This window comes from Scardinius erythrophthalmus (genome assembly GCF_964197995.2).
Source record: "Scardinius erythrophthalmus genome assembly, chromosome: 2".
In the NCBI taxonomy this organism is placed as follows: Eukaryota; Metazoa; Chordata; class Actinopteri; order Cypriniformes; family Leuciscidae; genus Scardinius; species Scardinius erythrophthalmus.
In genome coordinates this window covers 39,371,888-39,394,870 of record NC_138222.1, presented here as the reverse complement: position 1 = coordinate 39,394,870, position 22,983 = coordinate 39,371,888, and the positions used below count along the sequence as shown (strand labels likewise).

Sequence of the window (22,983 nt, the reverse complement as noted above, 5' to 3'; positions counted from 1 at the left end):
GCACTAATCCCACCCTGATAAAACACTCATTACCAACCAAAGACACTTATCAACGGCGGATTGATGACCCATTTCCGAAAGTGTCTTTATAGGAGGCAGAGGAAAGGCAGTGTATCACTCTATCCTACATCTGTACCAGAGCTTTTCATTTGTCTAAGAGCGACGGATGTTGAGAGGTAATTAACAGCTGCTGGACTAGGCTAATAGAATTCTCTGGAAACTGTAAGTTGGTGGTGAGGGAGAGGGAGATGGCAGGTCATGCCTGTATTAATTACAATGCTTCAGGATAGACTGAAGCTGTGAAAATCCTTTTAAGGACATCAGAAAGGTGAACTTATTTTTACCTGTCAAACACAAATGCACGTGTACACAGCCACTAGTGATGAATTAATAGTGCACCATGTAAAAATGTTTTATATAAATATAAACAAACAGAATGCTTGACATGATTAAACTGGAATAAACTCACATGAGATTAAGACTTCAGTTCTTTCTAAGGCTGGTCCCCCCTTATGACCATTTAGGTCACCAGCTGAGTAGGCTACTATCCACTATCTGCAATTTGTCCTCTTTTGAACTCTGATATGTCTCACATTATGCTGTGTAGCAGCTCTGATAATTCACACTCTGTTCTTACTGATGGAATGTAAAATCAGTGAAGATTGGCCAACAGGCCGCGCATATATAGGCATGAAACCTCCAACACTATATTGGCCAGTGTTTCAGTTTCATTGGGCATAGGGCAAGTCTACAATGATCTCATTGGCGCACTGATCTCATTGGTTGTTAAGGTGGGTAAATTATGGGATCAATATCCCGTCAAAAGTATTGCAGACACGGATCAAAAAAATAACACATGTAAAAATATATTGCACAAACTGTTAAAAATAATGCAAAATGATCAGAATAACAAACAACGTGGTCACGGATCAAAATATAATAAGCGTGAACCAAAAAAAAACAAGCATGTTTAAACTTTAAACACATTAAAAATGATATTGCACAAAAGTTAAACTTAAGTTCATGTTTTCTTAAAAATAATGTTTACCCTGGTTTTATTACTCTGCACTTTGTGATCTTACATTTTCTGCTCATATTTCACTCTTTTGTACGCTTGTGCGGTTTTTGCTCTTCTTTCCAAGTTCTGCGCTTGCTTTTCCAAATGATGCAGTTCGAGTTTCATGTAAATTTGGGTGGGCTTAAGCATTACCATTGGTCCACTAGTTCTAGATTGACAGCTCCTCCTCTAGCCAATTAATCGAAGAGTGGAGTTGACGTCACTCCAATGCGACTCATGACTGATGGATGCTTTGCTCACACATACAGGTGAAGATAACCGTCAGCTCAGCTGGCAAAAATCTTTCCGTTGCAGGACACCGTTAAACTGTATGTGTGACCTGTCACCGGTATATACGTCTATCTGGCGCTCAGTTATTCTTAAATTCGTTATCCTAACGACAACCTGTCACAGTTGAGCCTGTCTGATGATCCATCATATTCACCTTCAATGCCCTTACTTCTGGACCTGGCATCGCGAGCGTCGATCTTCTCTGAGCAACACAACAGTGTTTCATCAAAGAATTCCCGATTTGAACGAGAAGTTTTAACGAATGACTCATTCATAAAGACAGTAACTGTTGCCATCAACTATTGGCCGTTTTACTTTCATATTTACTCTATACAACAAGGATGGGCAATGTCAGTCCTGTGTGCATAGTTTAGCTCCTCCAATCCTAATCAAGCACACCTGAACCAGAAAATGGTTGAGTTGACCCTAAACTCGGCAGGACAGAGGCACTCCAGAAACGACGTCACCTATCCCTGATCTTTTAAATAATTTTCATGTTGCTGTATTCAAAATTGAAGATATATTTAAAATATTAATCCTAAAGTAATATGCAATTATGTAGCTATGTAAATAAACACAATAAATCACTGCATAGCCCATCACATCCACCTGTTTTCTTGTAACTATCTCCTCTAATACTGTCATTTTCATTAATCTTTTGTCAAATCTGGCGGTCAATGCAGAAACGGTACATTCCTTCTTGTTACCTATATGATCGTTTAACAACAACCATTAAGAAAATATTTGTCAACTCCACTCTTCCATTGATTGGCTAGAGAAGGAGCTGTCAATCTACCAGTGGACAAATGGTAAACTGGTGAATGGTCATTAAGCCCGCCCCAATTTACATTAAACTCCAACTGCAACATTTGGAAAAGCAAGCGCAGAACGTGGAAAGAAGAGCAAAGAGAAAAACAGAAAATGTAAAAGCACAAAGTGCAGAGTAACAAAACCAAGGAAAACATATTTTTTAAGAAAACATGAACAGAAGTTTAACTTTTCTGCAATATCATTTTTAATGTTTAAAGTTTTTATTTATGCTTGTTATTCTTTTATTCACGCTTATTATATTTTGATCCGTGACCATGCTGTTTGCTATTCTGATCATTTTGCTTTACTTTTTCCAGTTATATATTTTTACAAGTGTTTTAAAATTTTTGATTCACACTTATTTTTTTTATTTAATTTAATTAAATAAAAGTAATATTTCATATTTTTGACAGGATATTGATCCCATAGTAAATACCACAAAAAGGAAACTGAAAATAAAAAAAGAAATTATATTGTGCATAAAGAAAATCTGATCTAATAGTTTTGACCTAATAGTAAGTCTAATAGTATATATATTTTTTTTTTTTGGATAATTAATGATGAATCTCACCAGTTTATTTTTCATTTTTCTCTGTATTATCCTAAAATTTGGGCTTGATTTTTCTTTTTGTATATGAACGTTCTTCTTGTAAACTTTGTACCATACTTCAATTGTTACATTTTGCTACTTTTTTTGGTTACCTTTAAACACATGCACAATCACAAGCAATTGCTTTGATAGAGTGATTTAGTGCATACCAACATTTGGTAATTCAAAACGAGAAGTAGCCACACACAGACAGCAGCTGATGGCAGTAGGTAAGGTTGAAAGGTCTGCTCCACCTGCCTGCTGTATCCCTGTCTAAGTTTGGTAATGAACACAGACAGCTTGGGGACAGTCTTGTGTTAAGTGTGTGTGTGTGTGTGTGTTTAGGGGTCTGACAGGTCCGCTCTGATGTCCCTCTCTCTCTCTGACAGGGCTGACCCGCAGTAATTTCTCCACTGACAGCAGCAGCTGTAGCCGTAACGCATAGACAGATGAAATTTTCATAACTATCTCCTCACAGTCACATCTTCACCTTCAGGATCATTTATAACCCGCCACTCGCCAGCCAGACACAATATGCTTGCCATGAAGCGGACTGCTCCAACAGTGTAGGAAATAATTAACAGTGCAAGGGCAAAAGGAGTGAGTGTGTGTGTGTCTGTGGAGAGGGAGATTAAGGAGAGCTAACACTATCATTAACGTACATGTCACTTCAGTACAGTCAAAGATATGAAGTACTAATTATTACATACACACACACACACACACACACACACACACACACAGAATAAAGCCTATACCCCCGCCACCTCTTGAATTTTTTGGCCCCCGTATAGAAAGAGTGAGAAAGCTTGTGTGTAGGAGAAAAAGAGAAATGGTTTTATATGAGCACATTAGCATGCACATAAGCTAATGTTTTTTATGCACTGTGACAGTGTGAGCATACTCAATATCATAATTGAGAGATTAATATTCTCTAATCTTAGACCATGCAAGCACATCTGTAGAACAGTCACATAACACCTACACTGGTGAAGTTTTCAGATTCAATCACCTCCATCTTAAAGGGTAGTCAAGCTCCAAAAAGCAACATAAAAGCATTTTAAAAATTGTCCCTATAAACCTTTAATAAATAATGTGTGCATATGCACATTTTTGCAACAAAAAAAAGCACATTTTTGTAAAAAAAAAAAAAAAAAAAAAAAAAGATTTAGCAGTGGGTAAAAATATACTACCATTCAAAAGGTTGCTGTCAGTAAAATGTTTTTAATGTTTTGAAAGAAACAAGTCTCTTATGCTCATCAAGGCTGCATTTATACTTAAAATAAATAAATTCTGCATTTATTATCACATTTACATTGTGAAATATTATAACAAATTATAAAAAAAAAATGTATTGTGAAGTTTAAAGTTTTATATTGTAATAAATTAAAAAAATGTAGTTTATTCCTGACTTTTGATTTTTTATTTAATGCATTCTTGCTGAATAGTCTTACTGGCCCCATACTTTTTGAATAGTAGCAAAGGTGAATAGCGACTTAATGAGATGTCTTATGAGATGACTATGAAGACATCTAAAATTGCATACAAGTCATATTCATCTTGTATTTTGTTTTGTTTTTTTCTCATTTATGGAGGTTGTCAACCCCTATCCACTATTCACTTTCACTGTAAGAACGTACTGCCAAACATTTCGCCAAACAAACTGTTTTCGATTTCGAAAGAAAGACACTGGTATGGATTTTATACAAATTACAAATGTATACAAAGTAATACAAATTACATGAGTGTGAGTAAATAATGAAAGAATGTTAATTATTTTTTGGGTGAACTCTCACCTTTAGGCCTATCACTGTCCCTATTCTAAAATAGCCAATCCAAAAAAAAAAAAAAAAAACCTTCACTGCAATCATTCTAAAAGTTTAGCAGTTGTCACTGTGAAGAGTGATTGAGTGATTTTAGTGCGTCAGAGTGTTTCAGTAGCCATTAAAAGTGCATTCCCACCCAGCAAAGCTCCACATTCTTGCTCACATATTCTCACTCCATTCGTTTGCTTTAGTTTGGGCTGTTTTTGGCTTTTTCTACAATGCAGTAATGTTGCGCCGCTCTGGTTAGCCTCACACGTTTCTCTGTCTCTCTTTCCATATAAAATCAATGTTTAATAGCAGAGTGCACAACTGTTTGCCGGGGCCCCAAATTTCTGCGGTGCTCATAATTGCATCAAGCACGACAAACCGTTTACCATCGCTGCAAAAAGCATAATTATGCGATGCTGTTTTATTAAGCCAAGTGAGCAATTAAAACGAAAAGCAATTTCTCTTTTTTAATGGCGTTCTCCCCTCTCATTTGGATGCATCCGAGAAATGTTAGTTTTACACGGGGAGGCAACTTGCTGAATCATGTCCTCTGGTATACTGTTGTTTCGAGTTTGGTCACATAATGAAGCCTTCCATGTGCCGAGAAACAGGCCTCATCCTCCCAGCTATTAGGATGCCACATGTGTTCACCAGTGTGCATGTGTACATTTGGGTGTAATCCCTTGTACTTGTTTGCATTTGTTCACCGCAAACATATGAGCACAGAAACAAATAAGACTTACTTTTCCTTCCCACAAACAAATATAATAAGAACGACATTCCAGTGTGTACTGGCGTCCCCCCAAATCCAAGCGGTTCGCAGAGTGGGTCGCTGCATGTACTCTCCAATCCTGACAACCGCAGGCATCTGAGAGAGGGCATACAAGCGGGACGGCAGCCGTGGTGGGTATGTCACGCATAGCTTTATGATTGCTAAACAGCGGTTTAGGCGTATCGGAGTAATTTCTCAAACTCTCAGACACTCGTTCTACTGGTAATCACACATCGCATGCACGTCGCAAGGGAGGGACCACACATGTTTGTTTCGATAAAGACAGACAAATTAGATGACAGCTTTTAAGCCCAACCATCAGTTTCACACTAATTACAGCCCTGCCGATGATGAAAGAAACACACCCAGACGCACACAAATAAATTTGTTACCTCTCCGAGAGTTGAGAGTAAACGCTCAAGTAGGAGAATGTGTGTGTGTGTGTGTGTATGTTTACTGAGAGCAAGTCCAGGTGTTTGCCCGTGAGCACTAGAGCCTATGGTTAAACACGTAAGAAGCTCTAGACAGCAATCCTAAAACACCCATCACAGGCCCAAAGAAAAAACACACTGCGCCATCATTCGGCTCATTACGGTTGTGTGTGTGTGGGAAAGCATGTGTTACCTGTGTATTGTTATGGCTTTTTCATTAACCTGTCTTTCTTACTGGCAGACAAACACACACACGCAAACACGGTTCTGTTAATTAAACAGATGAGTCTGCAAGAGCAAACGGCATCAAACCCTCAAGCGTAGCTGTGTGTGTGCATGATATCTCCATCCTTACAAACTGTAAAGGTCTCCCCAGCATCAGAGCTGTCATGTGCATGGTGAGCCTGTCCGTTCTCATTGAAGATAGACGTTAACGGTCTCTTTCCCTCCACTCGGGGACAGCAGCTCTATTGTTTGTCCCCTGTCAGACCCTGGTGGGAGGGACACAGTCACTGCTGGGACAAAAGATACGCCGCACGATTGACAGCTATGGAGACACCCTGTTCCTCATGAGACGACAACCGGTGAAGTGAATTTGTGTGCCTATGAAAGTGAGACTGAGGAATGAAGACAGAGATGGAACCAACTGTGAATGTGTTAATATGTCTGGTACATTCAGTGCTCGGGAATGTTACTTTTAAAAGAATAGTTATTGTGTTAACTCCTAAAAAAAAACATGTAGACTGTAACTTTAAACTTTTTTTTTTTATGACAAAAGCACATCAATTTCTAAACCTTAAATTAAAAAGCAAACTGAAAATCTAAAAATAAAAGCTAACTCAATTATTAATAAGGTACTACATAAAAATGTACATAAAGAATAACACTGGTAATTTCACATAAATACTGTATAAAAACAACATCAATTCAATTTAAATTAAATAATAATAATTATTAACATAGTCATTATAGTTTTATGATTAAGAATAAACACATTGTCCAATGGAATGGATTTGGGTAGGACGGAGAATCAAATTATGCATGAGGACATGACCTTGCACGACAGCAGCACTTGCTTGTAGAAACGGTCACATAAGATTACTAGAGTATGTTATGATGAAAAGAAAGACCTATCAAATAAAACAGTGCACATTACTTATTTAACAAAGTAACTTGGATATCATAGTTTTAAAGGGGTCTTATTATGCTTTTCCACTTTTTCAACTTCAGTTAATGTGAAAGTTGCTGTTTTAGCATAAAATGGATCTGCAAGGTTATAAAGCTCAAAGTCCACTCCAAAGGGAGATATTTTATTTAACAGAATCCACTTTCCAAGAACTACAACGAACAACTCGTTTGGACTACAACGTGTTTTTTTCCGGGCTTTGTGAAGCCACAATGATCCTAATTTAAATAATCCCCGCCCACAGAATACGCAGAAAAGGGGACAAGGCCTGGCTGAGCTGTATTAGAGAAGACTGTGTTGTTTCCAAAACTCCTTTGTTTGACCTTCCTAAGGCTGATGAAATTAGAGTAAACAAAGGGCAAAGTTTTGCCTCAGCTCACCTGCTAGCCAACATGAGTGTTGATATAGTGTTTACTGTAGCTTTTGTAAGACTGTTCACCCCCTTAGGAAATTAACCATGGTTTTGTGATCGATTACTGTTTGCATTGCCATAGTTTCCCAACAAATATCATTATTAAATGGTGTATAACATTGTATCTAAAATGTGTTTAAAAAAGTACAAGAAAAAAACAAAACATACCACTCTAAAACGTCCTGTGAAATCTGTGCTTGCAAAGTCTGTGCATGACATCTGTTCTGGACGATCCTCTTGTTTGTTAACATTCTTAAGTCTGAATCAGGCTTGAATTGGTTAGAAATTGATGCCATCCTTATATGTACATCTGAGTAGAGCTCGCGGCTATGGAAAACATGCGAACCGGTGCCAATCACAACACACTAGGCCAGCTAACCAATCACCGCATATTTCGTATTTCGGAAGGAGAGGCTTCATCTAAACAGGAAATAAACTGCGTTTGGGCCTTCGTGCTGTAATATGTAAAATATGTGAAAAATAATGTGTTTTTTGAACAATCAAGCATGAAAGCATATTCTAGAACACTCCAAAAACAAAATCAAGACCTTTTAAAGGGGCAAAATATCACCCCTTTAATTCAAAAAGTAACATGTTAATAATGTTTTTATTCCTCTAAAACAAGCTAATTAAGTAATACGCGTTACTTGTAATGCAGTAACACTGGCCGCAATTGTACTGCCAAAGCAGAGGTTAGTTAGCAATCATGTTTGTCTGTGTGTGTAATGTTTGGTGTTTGATGTTCTAGTCTGTGGAGAAACTTCTGCTTGCCCTCTGAACCCCATGACCCTCCAGTGTGTTTGTGAGTGTGCGATGACAGCCTGTGGCATTTCTGTTCAGAAGGTTTCCACCCAGGTGAAGTACGAGAGGTCACAACACATTCAAGATACTGAGACACTCACAGAAATACAGACATTCAGAGCCTGAGGTCAGAGGTCACGCACTGAGGGTGAGTGATGAGGGCAGCTGCGACCTCCAGGATGCAACACTTATGCGCTCAAATGCAAACAAACATTTGCCACAATGTGCGTATTCACTCAAAGCACCTACGAATGATTACCTCAATTAAAATATTTTGCTAATACTTTATAAAGATCCAAGTACCACCAGTTAATGCATAAGTAATAATACTTTTACAGCCTGAAAATTCTGAATTTCAACAATAATTTAATTGTAGTAATTATTGTAATTTAACTACAATAATTTTAAGCAGCACAAATGTTTTCAAACACATATTAGAATGATTTCTGAAGGATCATATGACACTGAAGACATTTTAAAAAAATATGATCATAGAAAAGAGTTATTTTAAATTGTAATAATATGTCACACTATTTCTGTTTATACAGCCTTTTCAATCAAAAGCGACTTTTTCGAAAACATTTAAAAATATTACATGTAGTTAATGTATTGTGAAAGAGCATGACTTAAAGAGCAAAAGTATATTTATAAATGAACATTAACCTAGTAGTAAAATTGTTGCAGTTAAAATTTTAGTTACATAGTACATACATTCAAAATAACACAAGGAAATAAAACCAGAAAGCAGATTAACTAGTCTTTAGAAGTTCATAAATCTTTTCTGATTTAAAATGATTAATAACTCTAGCCTTTAATAAAGTCACTCATCCATCCAAGTACATGATCTCCTGCTCTTTTTGTCAATGAAAAACTGGTTTTGGATGACCTACATGCTTTAGTAAATGATGCCCTAAATCTGCCCTGTCCACTTAAACCTGATAGACATCTTTTGTATCTGGAGGAGGGTGAGTACATTTTTTCACTATCAGATGTACAGTATGAACGGTGGCTTGCTTTCTCTCTCTCTCTCTCTCACTCTCTCTCTCTCTCTCTCTCTCTCTCTCTCGTGGTTTCACAGTGTTCAACACTACTCGTGCACACAAATGCACACTTCATCTTATCCCACTTACACCTCTCTTATTGCTCCATTTTTCACTCTATCACTTTCCAAAACTATGCGATACTGCAAGAAAACAAAAGACAGAATAAGCAAAAACACAGAGATGGAGATGAAAAGGAAAAGAAGGGAAATATGAGGGAGAGCGAGGCTGAAAGAAAGGGAGTGGGGGGGGGAGACAGATGGGCATTTTCAGAGATCATTTATCAAACTCAGGCCCGTTCAATCCCCTCCCCTCTCCCAAACCCCCATGTAATTCAGTAATCATTTTCATTATCATATAATGACCTTACAAAGCCTACAGCAGTTAGCACGGTCACTACAAACCACACAGCTGTTCCCGGCACTGCCCCCTTCATCACCTCCCAAACACGCAATCTGCCCAGCGCAGGAATGGACTGTGACCCCTGCAGAGGTCAACGGAGGGATGTAGATGTGACAGGAGTTGTACGATCTACCTGAGCAAGGTCGGTTCTATCTGAGCGTGTGTTCACATGTGTACTTTTTACGTAAACTCGTATTGCAGTGTGTCTATGCAGGCATAAAGGGTGTGAGATCAATGGTTTTGACCCACAACACATGGATGAAACAAAACCACAAGGTCGAACCCTTTCATCTGCCAATGCAAATGAATCTCTAAAAGGTCTTCCTTCTGTTAGTGTTTGATTTTGACCTATGAAAGCTACAACATTTTTAAGAGCAAATCATTTCAGAATATTCCAAATGCACAGATGGATATGCATATATGGTCCCATTTACAACTGGCATTAACATGCATTGATGCATTGCACTTACACCTTTATTATAACAGAGCTTGACCAGGGAGCCTCAGAATCACTTCAAAGTATTTCAATTAAGAAATTATGGTCACGTTTTATATTAGGCGTCTTTAACTACTTGCATCACACAATAAGTATTATTATTATTTACATTGTGTTCACACTGTATTGAAAAACACTTCTGCTGCTATTAAGGTGGGATATGGGTAAGGTTTGGGGACAGGTTTAGTGGTACAGTATGGGTAGGTTAAAGGGTGGGTTAAGAGTTAAGGGAATAGTCATCATGTACAGAACTTAGTAATTACATCTGTAAAAGCATGCACACAATAAGTGCATTATATCAAAGGATTAATTTAAATGTTAGTACTGTACATAGTAGTTCAAGACACCAAATATAAAGTGGGACCGAAATTTTTACTGATAAGTATATTAAAATAACCAAACTTTAATCTAAATCTAAATGCCAAAATTATGATTACAGCAGAAATACCAAAAATAGACAAGCATATACTGGGGAGCCTTTGACTTTTGTCATGGAGAATGGGGACTTTGAGACAAAAAGGTTGAGAACCACTGCAGTAGAAATATAGATCCAATCACATGTGCAGTACCTGCACAGAAAGAGAGTTTGCATGAGGCACGTTAATGTTAATGGCCCCATTTCATTTACTGAATATTAAACAATAAATATAAATGCCTCACACATCGGAAAAAAAGGGTATCATCATAAGATATCAAATGTTACAGATTTTTTTCTTTGCTGATTATTTACCAAATTTTTAATTCAAAATGGTGTCATTTTAACAGATAAAATGGTGTCTGGTCTTGCATTTTCCTCTTTTCCAAACATTCCCACAGTAAAGGAAACGAGAAAAAAATTAATAGGATATTAAATTGGGTGACCGGAGTGTCTGTCTTTCATTTTCATTAAAAAGAAAAAGACAAAAACATCCAGAACACAAGTCAAGAAATCCTTAAAGGAACACTCTGACTTTTTGGGACTTTAGCTTATTCACAGTATCCCCCAGAGTTAGATAAGTCCATACATACCTTTTTCATTTCTGTGCGCTCTGTAAGTGTTATTTGGACTGGACTGGATGTAAATGGATAAGGTAGCATACTAATCCCAATAAGTGACAAAATAATGCAAACATTTTCCTATTTACATGTTGTGAACTGTATAGTCACATCGTGTACAAATAACAAGGCTATATGAGACAGAGACCATTTTTAATCGTATAAATACTCCGCCCAAGTAGCTGTGCTCCTACGCCTAGTGAGAATATAGTTCCCAGTATTTATACGATTAAAAATGGTCTCTGTCTCATATAGCCTTGTTATTTGTACACGCTGTGACTATACAGATCACAACATGTAAATAGGAAAATGTTTGCATTATTTTGTCACTTATTGGGATTAGTATGCTAATATCCATTTACATCCAGTCTTTGTGCTAAGCTAGGCTAGCGGTGGGTGCGTCAAATAACACTTACAGAGCGCACAGAAATGAAAAAGGTATGTATGGACTTATCTAACTCTGGGGGATACTGTGAATAAGCTAAAGTCCCAAAAAGTCGGAGTGTTCCTTTAAATGCCCTGCTTTGGATAAAAGCATCTGCCAAATTAATCAATTTAATGTGCACATGGTAATAAACATGCAGAGTATCCACTGTATCTGTTCAACATTGCAAGAGCCAAAATGTTTGGAGGTGACCTGAATGAGTGCATCAGGTAAGTTAATAAGCCGAGTACCCACAAGTCAACAGGAGGAGCCTACAGTCACATTTAGCATCTCTGTCCCTCAGGGTAACTTCAGATAGCTGAAAGCAGGTCCAGAGGCCCCACAGTCTGCAACAATCAAACTACTGTTTAAGAAAGCAAATGTCTGTAAGACAATAAAAGCCTTAATCAATCAGCCCGCTGTGCTTATGTTTATGAGCCTGTAGCGCCAACCATCCATCATTTGGTTTTTACCACTCAAAACACAGACGCAGAGACAAAAGAATGGCATAATGTGAGGAACGGGCCTGCTGCATACTAAATTAATAAAACAATTGCAGCCTTTCACGACAAAATAAGCAACATGATTTAGCACACTGCTCCGAGAAGTTTCTTTTCAAGAGGACTGGTCAGAAATTAATGTTTGTGTTCAGCGCTGCGAGTCATGATAGTTGTTATAATAGTACAAATACAATCACCGCATTCAGGTGAGTTGAGCACGGCGTATAACGTTCACTTTATCAGCTCGTGTCGGAGGAGATATTATCAGCTATGAGTTCATTTTTGTCTTAACAGCGTCTTAACCTTAGCCCAAGCTATCTGCCTTCCCTCCCTAAATGCGATTTGTTGACAGCCACTTTACAGACCTGTGCCTGATGTTTCGAAGAGTGACGTTATCTCGCTCCAGAAGGGGGGCAGGAAGTGATAGTGGAAAGGGATGAGTTCAAACACATTGCAGTGTGTGCACACAGAGGAGTGAAGGTAGCTTTATCTAATCACGCTGCTCCGACTGATGAAATAAACTTCCGTGCGTGTGACGCAGCGTGCAAATGTGTAAGTTGTACAGGTTAGTGTGCGTGTAATCACTCGGTTTCTTCAGTGGTGAGATTTATCTCCTTTTTAATATTTGAAAATAAATAAAAAATAGAGATAATAATTAGAGATTTAAAAAAACACTACCGCTCAAAAGTTTTGGGCCGGTACAATTTTTGAACGTCTCTTATGCTCAGAAAAGCTGAATTAATTTGATCAAAAATACAGTAAAACAGTAATATTGAGTGCTCTTTCAGAAGATGTGTCACAGTGCCCCTACCGTATAACAGTGAAAACACGGAAAGACAGAACTTTCCGTCAATGGCGGGGAAAGAGTAAAATAAAGGGGATAAGTTAACAACAACAAAACCTAATTAACTAAAAAAATAAATAAATCATGATGTAAAAGAAACATGCTTAATGACTACACCGTACCATACAAGGCTAAAAGTGTGTGCGTGTGCTTGTGTCCCTGACGCTGTCATGACAAATGAACCATGGGCTGGTCTGTAGTTTTCATCGTCTTCGTCAGAATGCAGTTTCAGGACAACATCAACACTGTTTACAGGTACCAGCAGGCCTGGGCATCACTCTGGGGTTAAAGAGAGGGGACGACCCCCTTTAAGGGGCCACTAGAGGACAGGGAGGAGCCCTTAATGTTGTAAAGGTTAAAACGCAACTTCAATAGGGAAATTCAGTTGTTTCAGGCCTTACCAACTAATGGTCTGATCTGAATAATGACAGATTACCACACACACACACACACGAGCATACACACACACACAGTAGTCTGTGGGGAAATAATAAAGAAAGAGAAAAATGGTGTGTGTGCTATGTGTCGGTATGCATATCTGTGTGTGTAAGGCTGGCTCTCTCTGTTATCGGAACAAATGGGTTATGTCTCTCAGTCACTCTTATCTCAGAGGAAGGAAGTCAATGGGCTATCAGCACACGTGTATGCGTGTGTTTGTGTGAACTCTCTCGGCCTGAAGGATTGTCCTGAACAAAAAAAAAAGTCCTTTCTTCTATACAATTCACTGAAGATGTGGCATTAAACACAAGAGTTTAGCACATGGGCACATACCTGTCCCTCCATGTCTGTCTGTGCTGCTGTCTGTCTGTCAGGGCGTTCAGCAAGATGTCTGCAATCTCTCTTCTGTTCTCCTGTGTCGTGTTCTCATCCTCAACCACAGCCAAAAGCAGCTGAGTCTGGAAACAAACAACACAGTCAGCTGTGACTTCAAACTACAAATGACACAAGGTCAGTTTCAGTCAGTCAATTTTTACATATTCACAGCAATTTAACACTAAACGCTACCGTTCAGTAAAGTTTGGGGTCAGTACGATTGTTTTGTATTTTTTTTTATAATGTAATTATTTTTCCCTGAGGTTCTGCACCAAAAACAATAGTAATCGACCATTTCCTACCCATCTCATAATAAATTGCCAGAATATTAACAAGTGAATATTCTTCTTATGACCGGCACAAATATGGTAAAATAAAACCACATTAGGGTAACAAAGTAGTTCTGGCTCTTAAAAGATCCCTGAGAATCCTCAATAGAAATACAACCACTCGTATCTTGAAATAAAGGAAATAAAAGGAATCAAGCTTTACTACCAATCTCATAGACAAGCTCTTATCCAGTGCTTAAACAAATCAATATACATTCATTCCCTTCATGTCAGAGGTCAAATCTATTCTTTATTTATGCTGCAGGACTCCATTTTACAAACACTGATGGTTAAGCCAGAATCAGAAACAGAAGGACACAATTATATTTGCTTTTCAACAACGTTTCTGTGAACATTTCTTTTTTTCTTTTTTTATGCAATAATATATAAACATTTTTAAATATACACTACTATCATTCAAAAGTTTGGGGCTGGTAAGATTTTTTTTTTTTTTTTATGTTTTTGAACGAAGTCTCTTATGCTCAACAATTTGGTAACCATTTAATTATAATTAAAGGGTTAGTTCACCCAAAAATTAAAATTATGTCATTAATGACTCACCCTCATGTCGTTCCAAGCCCGTAAGACCTCCGTTCATCTTCGGAACACAGTTTAAGATATTTTAGATTTAGTCCGAGAGCTTTCTGTTCCTCCATTAAAGTCAATGGACGGCATACTGTTCACGTCCAGATAGGCAATACAGACATCATCAAAGTAGTCCATGTGACATCAGTGGCTCAATCTTAAGTTTATCAAGCGACGAGAATACTTTTTGTGCGCAAAAACAAACAAAAATAAAGATTTTATTCCACTATTCATTTCTTTCTCTCTGGACCTAGTTGGTTCGCGTAGTGTTTTTGCGCAGCGCGTCTGTGTTACACGTCACCACGTAGGCTCACTATTGGCCAACGCTGGTCATGTGTGATGCATGATGACGTGCAACACAGACACACTGCGCAAAAACACTACGAGGCCCAGAGAGAAGGAAATGAATAGTGGAATAAAGTCGTTATTTTTGTTTACTTTTTGCGCACAAAAAGTATTCTCGACGCTTGATAAACTTAAGATTGAGCCACTGATGTCACATGGACTACTTTGATGATGTCTGTATTGCCTTTCTGGACGTGAACAGTATGCCGTCCATTGACTAATGGAGGAACAGAAAGCTCTCGGGCTAAATCTAAAATATCTTAAACTGTGTTCCGAAGATGAACGGAGGTCTTACGGGCTTGGAACGACATGAGGGTAAGTCATTAATGACATAATTTTCATTTTTGGGTGAACTAACCCTTTAACCATATCATTATTTATAACCATTTATTTGATCAAAAACACAGTAAAAACAGTTTAAAATAACTGCTTTCTATTTTAATACATATTAAAATGTAATTTATTCCTGTGATGTGAAAACTGAATTTCCAGAACCATTACTTCAGTCTTCAGGGTCACATGATCCTTCAGAAATCATTCTAATATGCTGATTTAGTGCTCAAGACACATTTCTTATTATTATAAATGTTGTGCTGTTTAATATTTGTGTGGAAACTGTGATCCATTTTTTCAGTATTCTTTAATAAAAAGTTAAAAGAATGCAGCATTTAGTTTATCTTTTGTAACATTGTAAATGTTTGTGCTGCCACTGTTGACCTATTTAGTGCATCCTTACTGAAAATTTATTTGAAAAAAAGATACTGGAAAGTTGGGGAACACAGTCTGACCCCATAAAGAGAGGCCAATATGTTCAATAAAGACCAGAAGTAGAATTTGAAGTTTACTGAAGAAAAAGTTCTCCACACCTCCTATGACCATAGAAAATGAGTAATAGTATCCAGCTAACATCCACGCAGAGCAAACTTGAGCGATTTAAACAGAAGTTGGTGCTGTAAATGGTGCTGAAACACTAAAGAATAACAATTGGCACTGTTACTGTATTCCTGACATGGGTCAGACCCTTAGTCATTTCTCAGATACCAAATAAAGACATTGCCTGTAACATTTATTACCAGGATATATGCAATATTTAAGAAACTATGATTTCCTATTCGTTCTAACAAAAGAGGAGTCGTTTGTAAATCCACCCCTTAAGTATTTAAAAATATAAAAAATAAATATAAACATTTAAAAATATTTTTATACAATATTTTAAAGGTATCTGAGTTTTCTTTTCATTCATTTTAAAATGCCAAACTTTCCCTCTCTTGCTGTCTTCCTCAGTAGCAGGAGCTAAAATGATTGACAGGTGAGAAAGCATACGCAAAAAGTGCTCTCAGCGTTGGTTCACCTCAACTGTTTCACAGCTATCTCCTTTTCTTTATTTCTTTTCATCCCTCGTTCATCCGTGAGACAGCACTTCTGTCTCTCACTAAAGCATTACCTGTCAGCGGTCGTTACCTTTAGAGTCATCCTGTCTAAGAAAGCGCTGGGTGGAAGAGTCTGCCAAGACTAACTCTGACTATGGGGTCACAAGGTCAGTTGAATCACATCAGACTAAACATAGATCACACAACACAGTGACTCATGATCGTCTGTGTGTGTGTGTGTGTGTGTGTGTGTGTGTGTGTGTGTGTGTGTGTGTGTGTGTGTGTGTGTGTGTGTGTGTGTGTGTGTGTGTGTGTGTGTGTGTGAGAGAGAGAGACTATGTGTTATGTGTTTACAAGGTGGGTTGATGAGAGAAATTTACACAACCAACTTACGTTTACCACCCAATATATGCTCACCTTATCTGTGTGTGTGCCCTTGTTTACCCCTGAATGACGGTAGCTGTCGTCAGCTGGGTGATGTTGTGCAGTGCTTCTGGGTTCAGGACCACAGTGAAGAGGGTGAGACAGAGGGCAAGTGACTAACAGAGGCGGCTGTGTGTATTTGTACAAGGAAACACACTTCGGGTTACCCCACACTAACAGAGGGGAAGTATAAACACACATGCACACTCACCAGGACTATGTGGCAGGTACACCAGCCAACCAATAGCAGAAAGGCCATCCAAAATACCTACAGAAACCTGAACAGCTAGCGTCAGACAGGAGACAGTAAGATAACGTATGACATGAGAACTTAAAACGCATAGCAGCCAGGGGGCATTCTATAGAAAACCTACGTTTGACAAAACACACACAGCTAGACTGTATTTTATGACTTTGTAAAACATAGGCAATGTGATAAAACACAAGGTAAAGAAATGTTCAGTCATAGATCATTTTAAATCTCAAGCGCATTAAACTTATTTCTTAAATGGAAAGTTCACACAAAATGAATCCTTTACTCACCCCGATATAATTTTAAAACTTTATAAATGTAGTTTTTGTTTGTTTGTTTTTTGGAAATCGGATTAGTTACCAACATTCTTTAAAATATCCCTTTTTTTTCCCTCCACAGAATAAAGAATGTCATACAGGTCTGGGACAACATGTACTGATATGAAATCCATAGCATTTACAAACAAATGATGCAGGCTTTACTTGAAACTAACTCTGAATAAGAAGTATTCATGAAACAGTAGGTGTATAATATTTATTCCAATAAGATTCTGAGCCGATGGGCTATTTACTATCCCATGAGGCCACAGGAGACAAGTATTCAGTGTTGAGGAACAGTGACACAACTGGCATTGTAGGCCACATGACAGTGGTGAGTTCTGGCAACATGGCGCATACAAAATCTGGGTTGTATTCAAACTATACACATGAACTTTAAGTAAGGGATAATCCACGGCTAGCCATGCATTAAAGGATTTTAATGCACGACGTAGAGGCGAAGAACCACCCGACGCGAAGCGGAGCTGTGAATCCCGCTTATACCTTGGTTATTTGCCAAGTTAAAAATAAGTTAAAGCTGTAACTGATGTTTACAGTGTATATTTTTAACAGACGTGTAAAAATGACGGTTATTTCTTAAGTTAAGGCTCGTCAGTTCTTGCACTCCGTCCGCTTTAAATAAAGTAGAGCCATCAGATTGCTTTTATTTGAATGAATTCACATTTATTTAAATTCATTATTAAAAGAGAGAGACAGAGAACTGAAGGAGAAGGAACAGAGAGAGAGAGAGATGCGTGCGCAAGTTACCTGTGTGCGTCGATCTCTTCTTTAAAGTCTAGCAGCTACAGTCCCCTCGTTGCTTAAGCATATAGCTAACTTAATGATTCTTTAATGGATTTATTACAATTATTTATGAATGACAGGCAACACTGATACAAATTAAACGATATTCAAAAATCATCCATTTAGCCTACCTAAACGTTTCCATATGCGTCTCTCACTCTGCTTGCAAGTGTATCTGTGTTACTATGGTTACCAATGTAGCGGATTAATTTCGAACTGTAATCAAACTGACTGGAACTACCTGTGCATTAAACGGTTTTACTGCACACCTTCCAGCCAATCAGAATCGAGTATTTAAACAGCCCATGGTATAATACCAATATAAAACACTTCAACAGTGCAGAAGCAAAATCTTCTTCAAATGCAGTGCATACTCGGACCATGAATTCGCAAACAGCTAAAGTCAACTATGTTTTAGTGGATTTATTAAGTCAGCAGAGTAAGTAACCAAAGGTGTACAGTAATTCATCACACCATCTATGAACTACGACACCATCTATATTCCAGTGCTGTTTGACAACCAAAAAATACGTTTGAATACATTTTGTCTTCATTGTTAAATTGTTTTGTTATTTGGGGCCTTCTGAGCCCATGCACAGACACATTTCTCACTATCTGTTGTTGGTGGGACATGCTTTTGGGGGGAGTTCTGTTATGTCCAGGACAGATGGTCCTCACTCCAGTCGATGTACTGAAGCACTGTAAGGGTACAACTACAGCAGAGCACTATGAAGACTGAATCACACGTCATGTTAAAAGTATAGAGCAGAGACAATATATACATGCCCCTGTGTGTGTGTGTGTGTGTGTGTGTGTGTGTGTGTGTGTGTGTGTGTGTGTGTGTGTGTGTGTGTGTGTGTGTGTGTGTGTGTGTGTGTGTGTGTGTGTGTGTGTGTGTGTGTGTGTGTGTGTGTGTGTGAGAGAGAGAGATTGAGAGTTTGGCCTTTCAGCCACATTGACCCTCTGATCTCTCTGAGGCTCATCAATTACCTCTCCCCTCAGAGCCAGCACGCTGAGAGAATGGATTATATGAAGTGTAAAACATTAGAAAAATGTGTTCACAACATCACAGCAATGTGTCCGAGGACAGAGGAGGGGACAGATAATAGAAACCCAGCTGCTGAAGAGTCATACGCAACAAGTGAGAGCGTTTGAAGGCATTGTGGGGCAGCTCTGTGGGCCACAGGCTTTTGTGCTGGGGATTGTGAGTCCTCTAGCCAAAGGCAACTGGACATATGCTTTTTGCTTGAGCTAATGAGGCAAAGGCTAAAAGCTTTGTGATTTTTTTTTCTTTCTCTGCCTCAGTTAGTCTCTCTTTCTCTCTGTCAGTCTCTCTTAGGTGGGAAAGTTTAAAAAAGGCGACTACTAACCAAAAGCACTTGATAACATCTCCAAACACCAAATCTGCTGCCTAATGTGTCTAGAGATTGAGAGTTGAATGATTCTACCATTTTTGCAGTATGTAATATGAGCTTCAGAGATCTTACAGACATGCAGAGCAGTTCCAAAAAAAAAAAAAAAAAAACTCAAATATATTCAGTGATCACAAAAAAAAAAGTCATTTAGTAACATGATATATAAAAGCATCATGGATTTATCTGCGATCACTGTTTCATAGCACCACCATTACATTAAATATGTAGTTTTCTCAAAAATATTAAGCAGCACAACTCTTCAACATTGCTAATAATAAGAAATGTTTGTTGAGCAGCAAATCAGCATATTAGAATGATTTCTGAGGATCATGTGACACTGAAGAGTAATGGCTGCTGGAAATGCAGCTTTGCACAAACGTCTTTATAATACTTCTGCTGTTCTCAAAGCTCTGTCTCTTGAATGTATCACTTTCGTTGTGACTTCATACCCACTTCCACTCTCTGTCATACACATATGCCTCATCTCTCTCCACCTCCATCTCCTTCTGGATCAGCCTGCTGATTGGAGATTAGAGATTAGCATCTTGTACCCACGTTTCTCCTGCCAGTGAAAGCTTTTGGCAGTGGGAGCGAGGCCAAAACCTTACTCTCTCCTCACTCCACACAGATTCATTTTCAGCACTTAAAGAATGTGAACTCTAGGCAGAGATTATCATCACATAGACCTGAAGCCATTTTCATTACATGTCTTTTTTCTACGGTGGCTGAAATGCGACATTGGGGAAAACGATTAACGTTGGCTAGCCGCTAAAAGAACGAAACCCAACCCAAGTTGTACCAACTACAATTTATGATGTTATAGGATACACTGTGTTGTGTAATTTATATGTCATCTAAATGCTGAAAATATCAGTAGTGAAGTGAATAAAGTAATATGCATCAGTGGTTTTGGGAAGCCTGAGGGCTCTCGTATAGCAGGACACATTTTTCCAGTGCATTAGTTATATATATATATGTATGAGTAAGTGTAACAAATAAAAAAGAAAATTATTTCCAAAATCTGATAGCTCAATACCACCAGCTAGAATGCCTTAAGAAATATGTGCAAGAATCATTCGCTATGACATGTAAGTATGATATTAGTGAGTAAACGGATAGAAACAGACACATTGAGTACAACATAGGAAAGAGCAGAGAATAATGTTTTTCGCCCGTACAAGCAAAACCTATTCATAAAAGCCTAAAACCTTCTCATCATAAGGCATAAAGCCTGTTCATAATGCATTGGCTCATAACATAATGGCCTGGTTTCACAAACAAGGCTTAGATAAAGCCAGGAGTAGGCTTTTGTTAAATTAGGACATAGCTGTAAAAGTAGTCGATAAAAGTAGTCCAAAGTAGTCGATTGCCGAGTTCACGCGCATAGGTTTAGTTACCTATGATCACGCGCGTGAACTCGGCAATCGACTACTTTGGACTTCAACCGAAAACAGGATGTAAACACAGGTATTTGCGCTGGCTTAAATAACATAATTTGTATACATATCTTTCACATCTACTGCAGTCAGATTCACTCGTGTTCACTCAGAAGGAATCACTCACATTTTCTGTGCACTTGTAATGACACATCAAGGATGTTAAGAGGCTAAAAGCAGGTTTAGTACTTGCCCCATTGAAGTCAACAGGGTGCAAATTTTAAAAATAGAATAACTCGGTGTAGGCAACACCGATTTTTGTCGTTGTTCTCTGTATTGACAGCACTCCAAATGTACAAAAAAATGAGCTCAATGTTAAAATTGACCGGAGTTCTCCTTTAAGCCTGTAAAATCGGGGAAATGTGAATTAATTCATTTTATCAGAAACACTTTCTATTAAGCCTTTTAAAAATGTACCAATATTGATTTTTTTCATGACTAATACAGATACAGAAGATTTTTCCAACAACTACTCCGTGATTATTCAAAAATTGTATTATTGTTTTATTTGTTTATAATGATAATAATAATAATCTATTATAATAATATTAATGAATATGTTTTACATTATTATACAAAGCTGCTGTGCAATCTAGAGGGTTATAATTTATTTACATCTTTGTTTTGATATGTCTAATTGAAGAGTATCTGTATGAAAATTGTAAATAAATAAACCAAACAAAAAAGTATTCTTAAATCCATTATGATAATGTGGTAGCACTACAATAAGGTCTCATTTTTAACAGTAGTTAATGAATTAACAAACAAACTAACAATGAGCAATATATTTTACAGCATTTTTTAACCTTTGTTAATGTTAGTTTATAAAAATGTTCACAAAGCTTATACTAATGTTAACAGATACAAATTTTGATAAAAAAAGTAGTAGTAAATGTTGAAATTAACATTAAGATTAATTAATGCAGAAGATGAATTCTTCATTCTTAGTTCATGTAAACTAACATAGTTAACTAATGTTAACAAATGAAATCTTATTGTAAAGTGTTACCAATATGCATTATAGTCTTAAGAGTATACAAAAAGATATGACAGTAAAATGTTATGTTACTTTTCTGATATATACTGTTTTAACTCTGATGCCCAAGAGCTTTATGGAGTCATTCTCAAATGATGACTTAAATTTCAAATATTTTACCTAATTTAGACTAAATACAATAAAAAAAATAAAAAATAAAATCAAAGGCATTTTGTAACTCCTTAGATTTTCATGAGTTCTAAAGGTCCAACTGATCCCAAATCGAAGATCAGAGGGCTTGTAGAATGGATGTGGGTTATCATTCAGAACCAATCTGCTACAATTTCAAGAGTCCTCGCCAATAACATGTGACTTTCTTGTGGTCAAGCCTGCTTCATTTCAGTGTAAGATGCTGAATTTGCTTTCTAATCCCAAAATCGTCTGCCACTTTCCACCGCACCATACTAAACAGCCAGAGAGAGAGAGAGAGAGAGAGAGAGAACGGAAGAGAGTTGAAAGCGAGGGGATCATAACACATTTCTACAGGAACATTTCCCCTTGGAGAAGGAGAGAGTGTTTACTATCAAACACATCTGTGTCTATTCATCTCAGCCAGAGTGTCATCCCTCGCTCACAACTTCTGTCCAAACACAAACAAACAAACAAACACAAAAACAAACACAAAGAGTGCAACTTCTGAGTATGCATCAGCCACCAGACTGCACTTCTGCGTAGCACGTCTTCACACGGAGAGACACACTCTCTTTCTCTCTCTCTCTCTCTCTCTCTCTCTCTCTCTCTCTCTCTCTCTCTGTGTCTCTTTTTATATCCTCTTCTTTCTCTCCCTTCTCTCCTAAAACCCTCTCGAATTATCTGCAATATCTTCTTTATAATTCCTTTCTTTCTTTGTGATTTTTCAAGCGAATCCTACAATTTTACAGTGGCTTGGCATCAGGATCTCCCATTCTTCCCCTCATTGTTCTGAACCGTGGTTTAACTCGGTTAAGAGCCCC

At 37.7% G+C, this 22,983-nt stretch overlaps 1 protein-coding gene across 1 annotated transcript in view; it reads right to left on the bottom strand.

Annotated features, from left to right (window-relative positions):
- The window catches only part of fto (FTO alpha-ketoglutarate dependent dioxygenase), a 151,357-nt gene that overhangs the window by 72,986 nt on the left and 55,388 nt on the right, over window positions 1–22,983 (bottom strand). Inside the window, exon 8 of the mRNA XM_081359445.1 lies at window positions 13,676–13,800. Within this exon, the coding sequence (XP_081215571.1) occupies window positions 13,676–13,800 (125 nt within the window). The remainder of the gene's footprint in view (window positions 1–13,675; window positions 13,801–22,983) is intronic.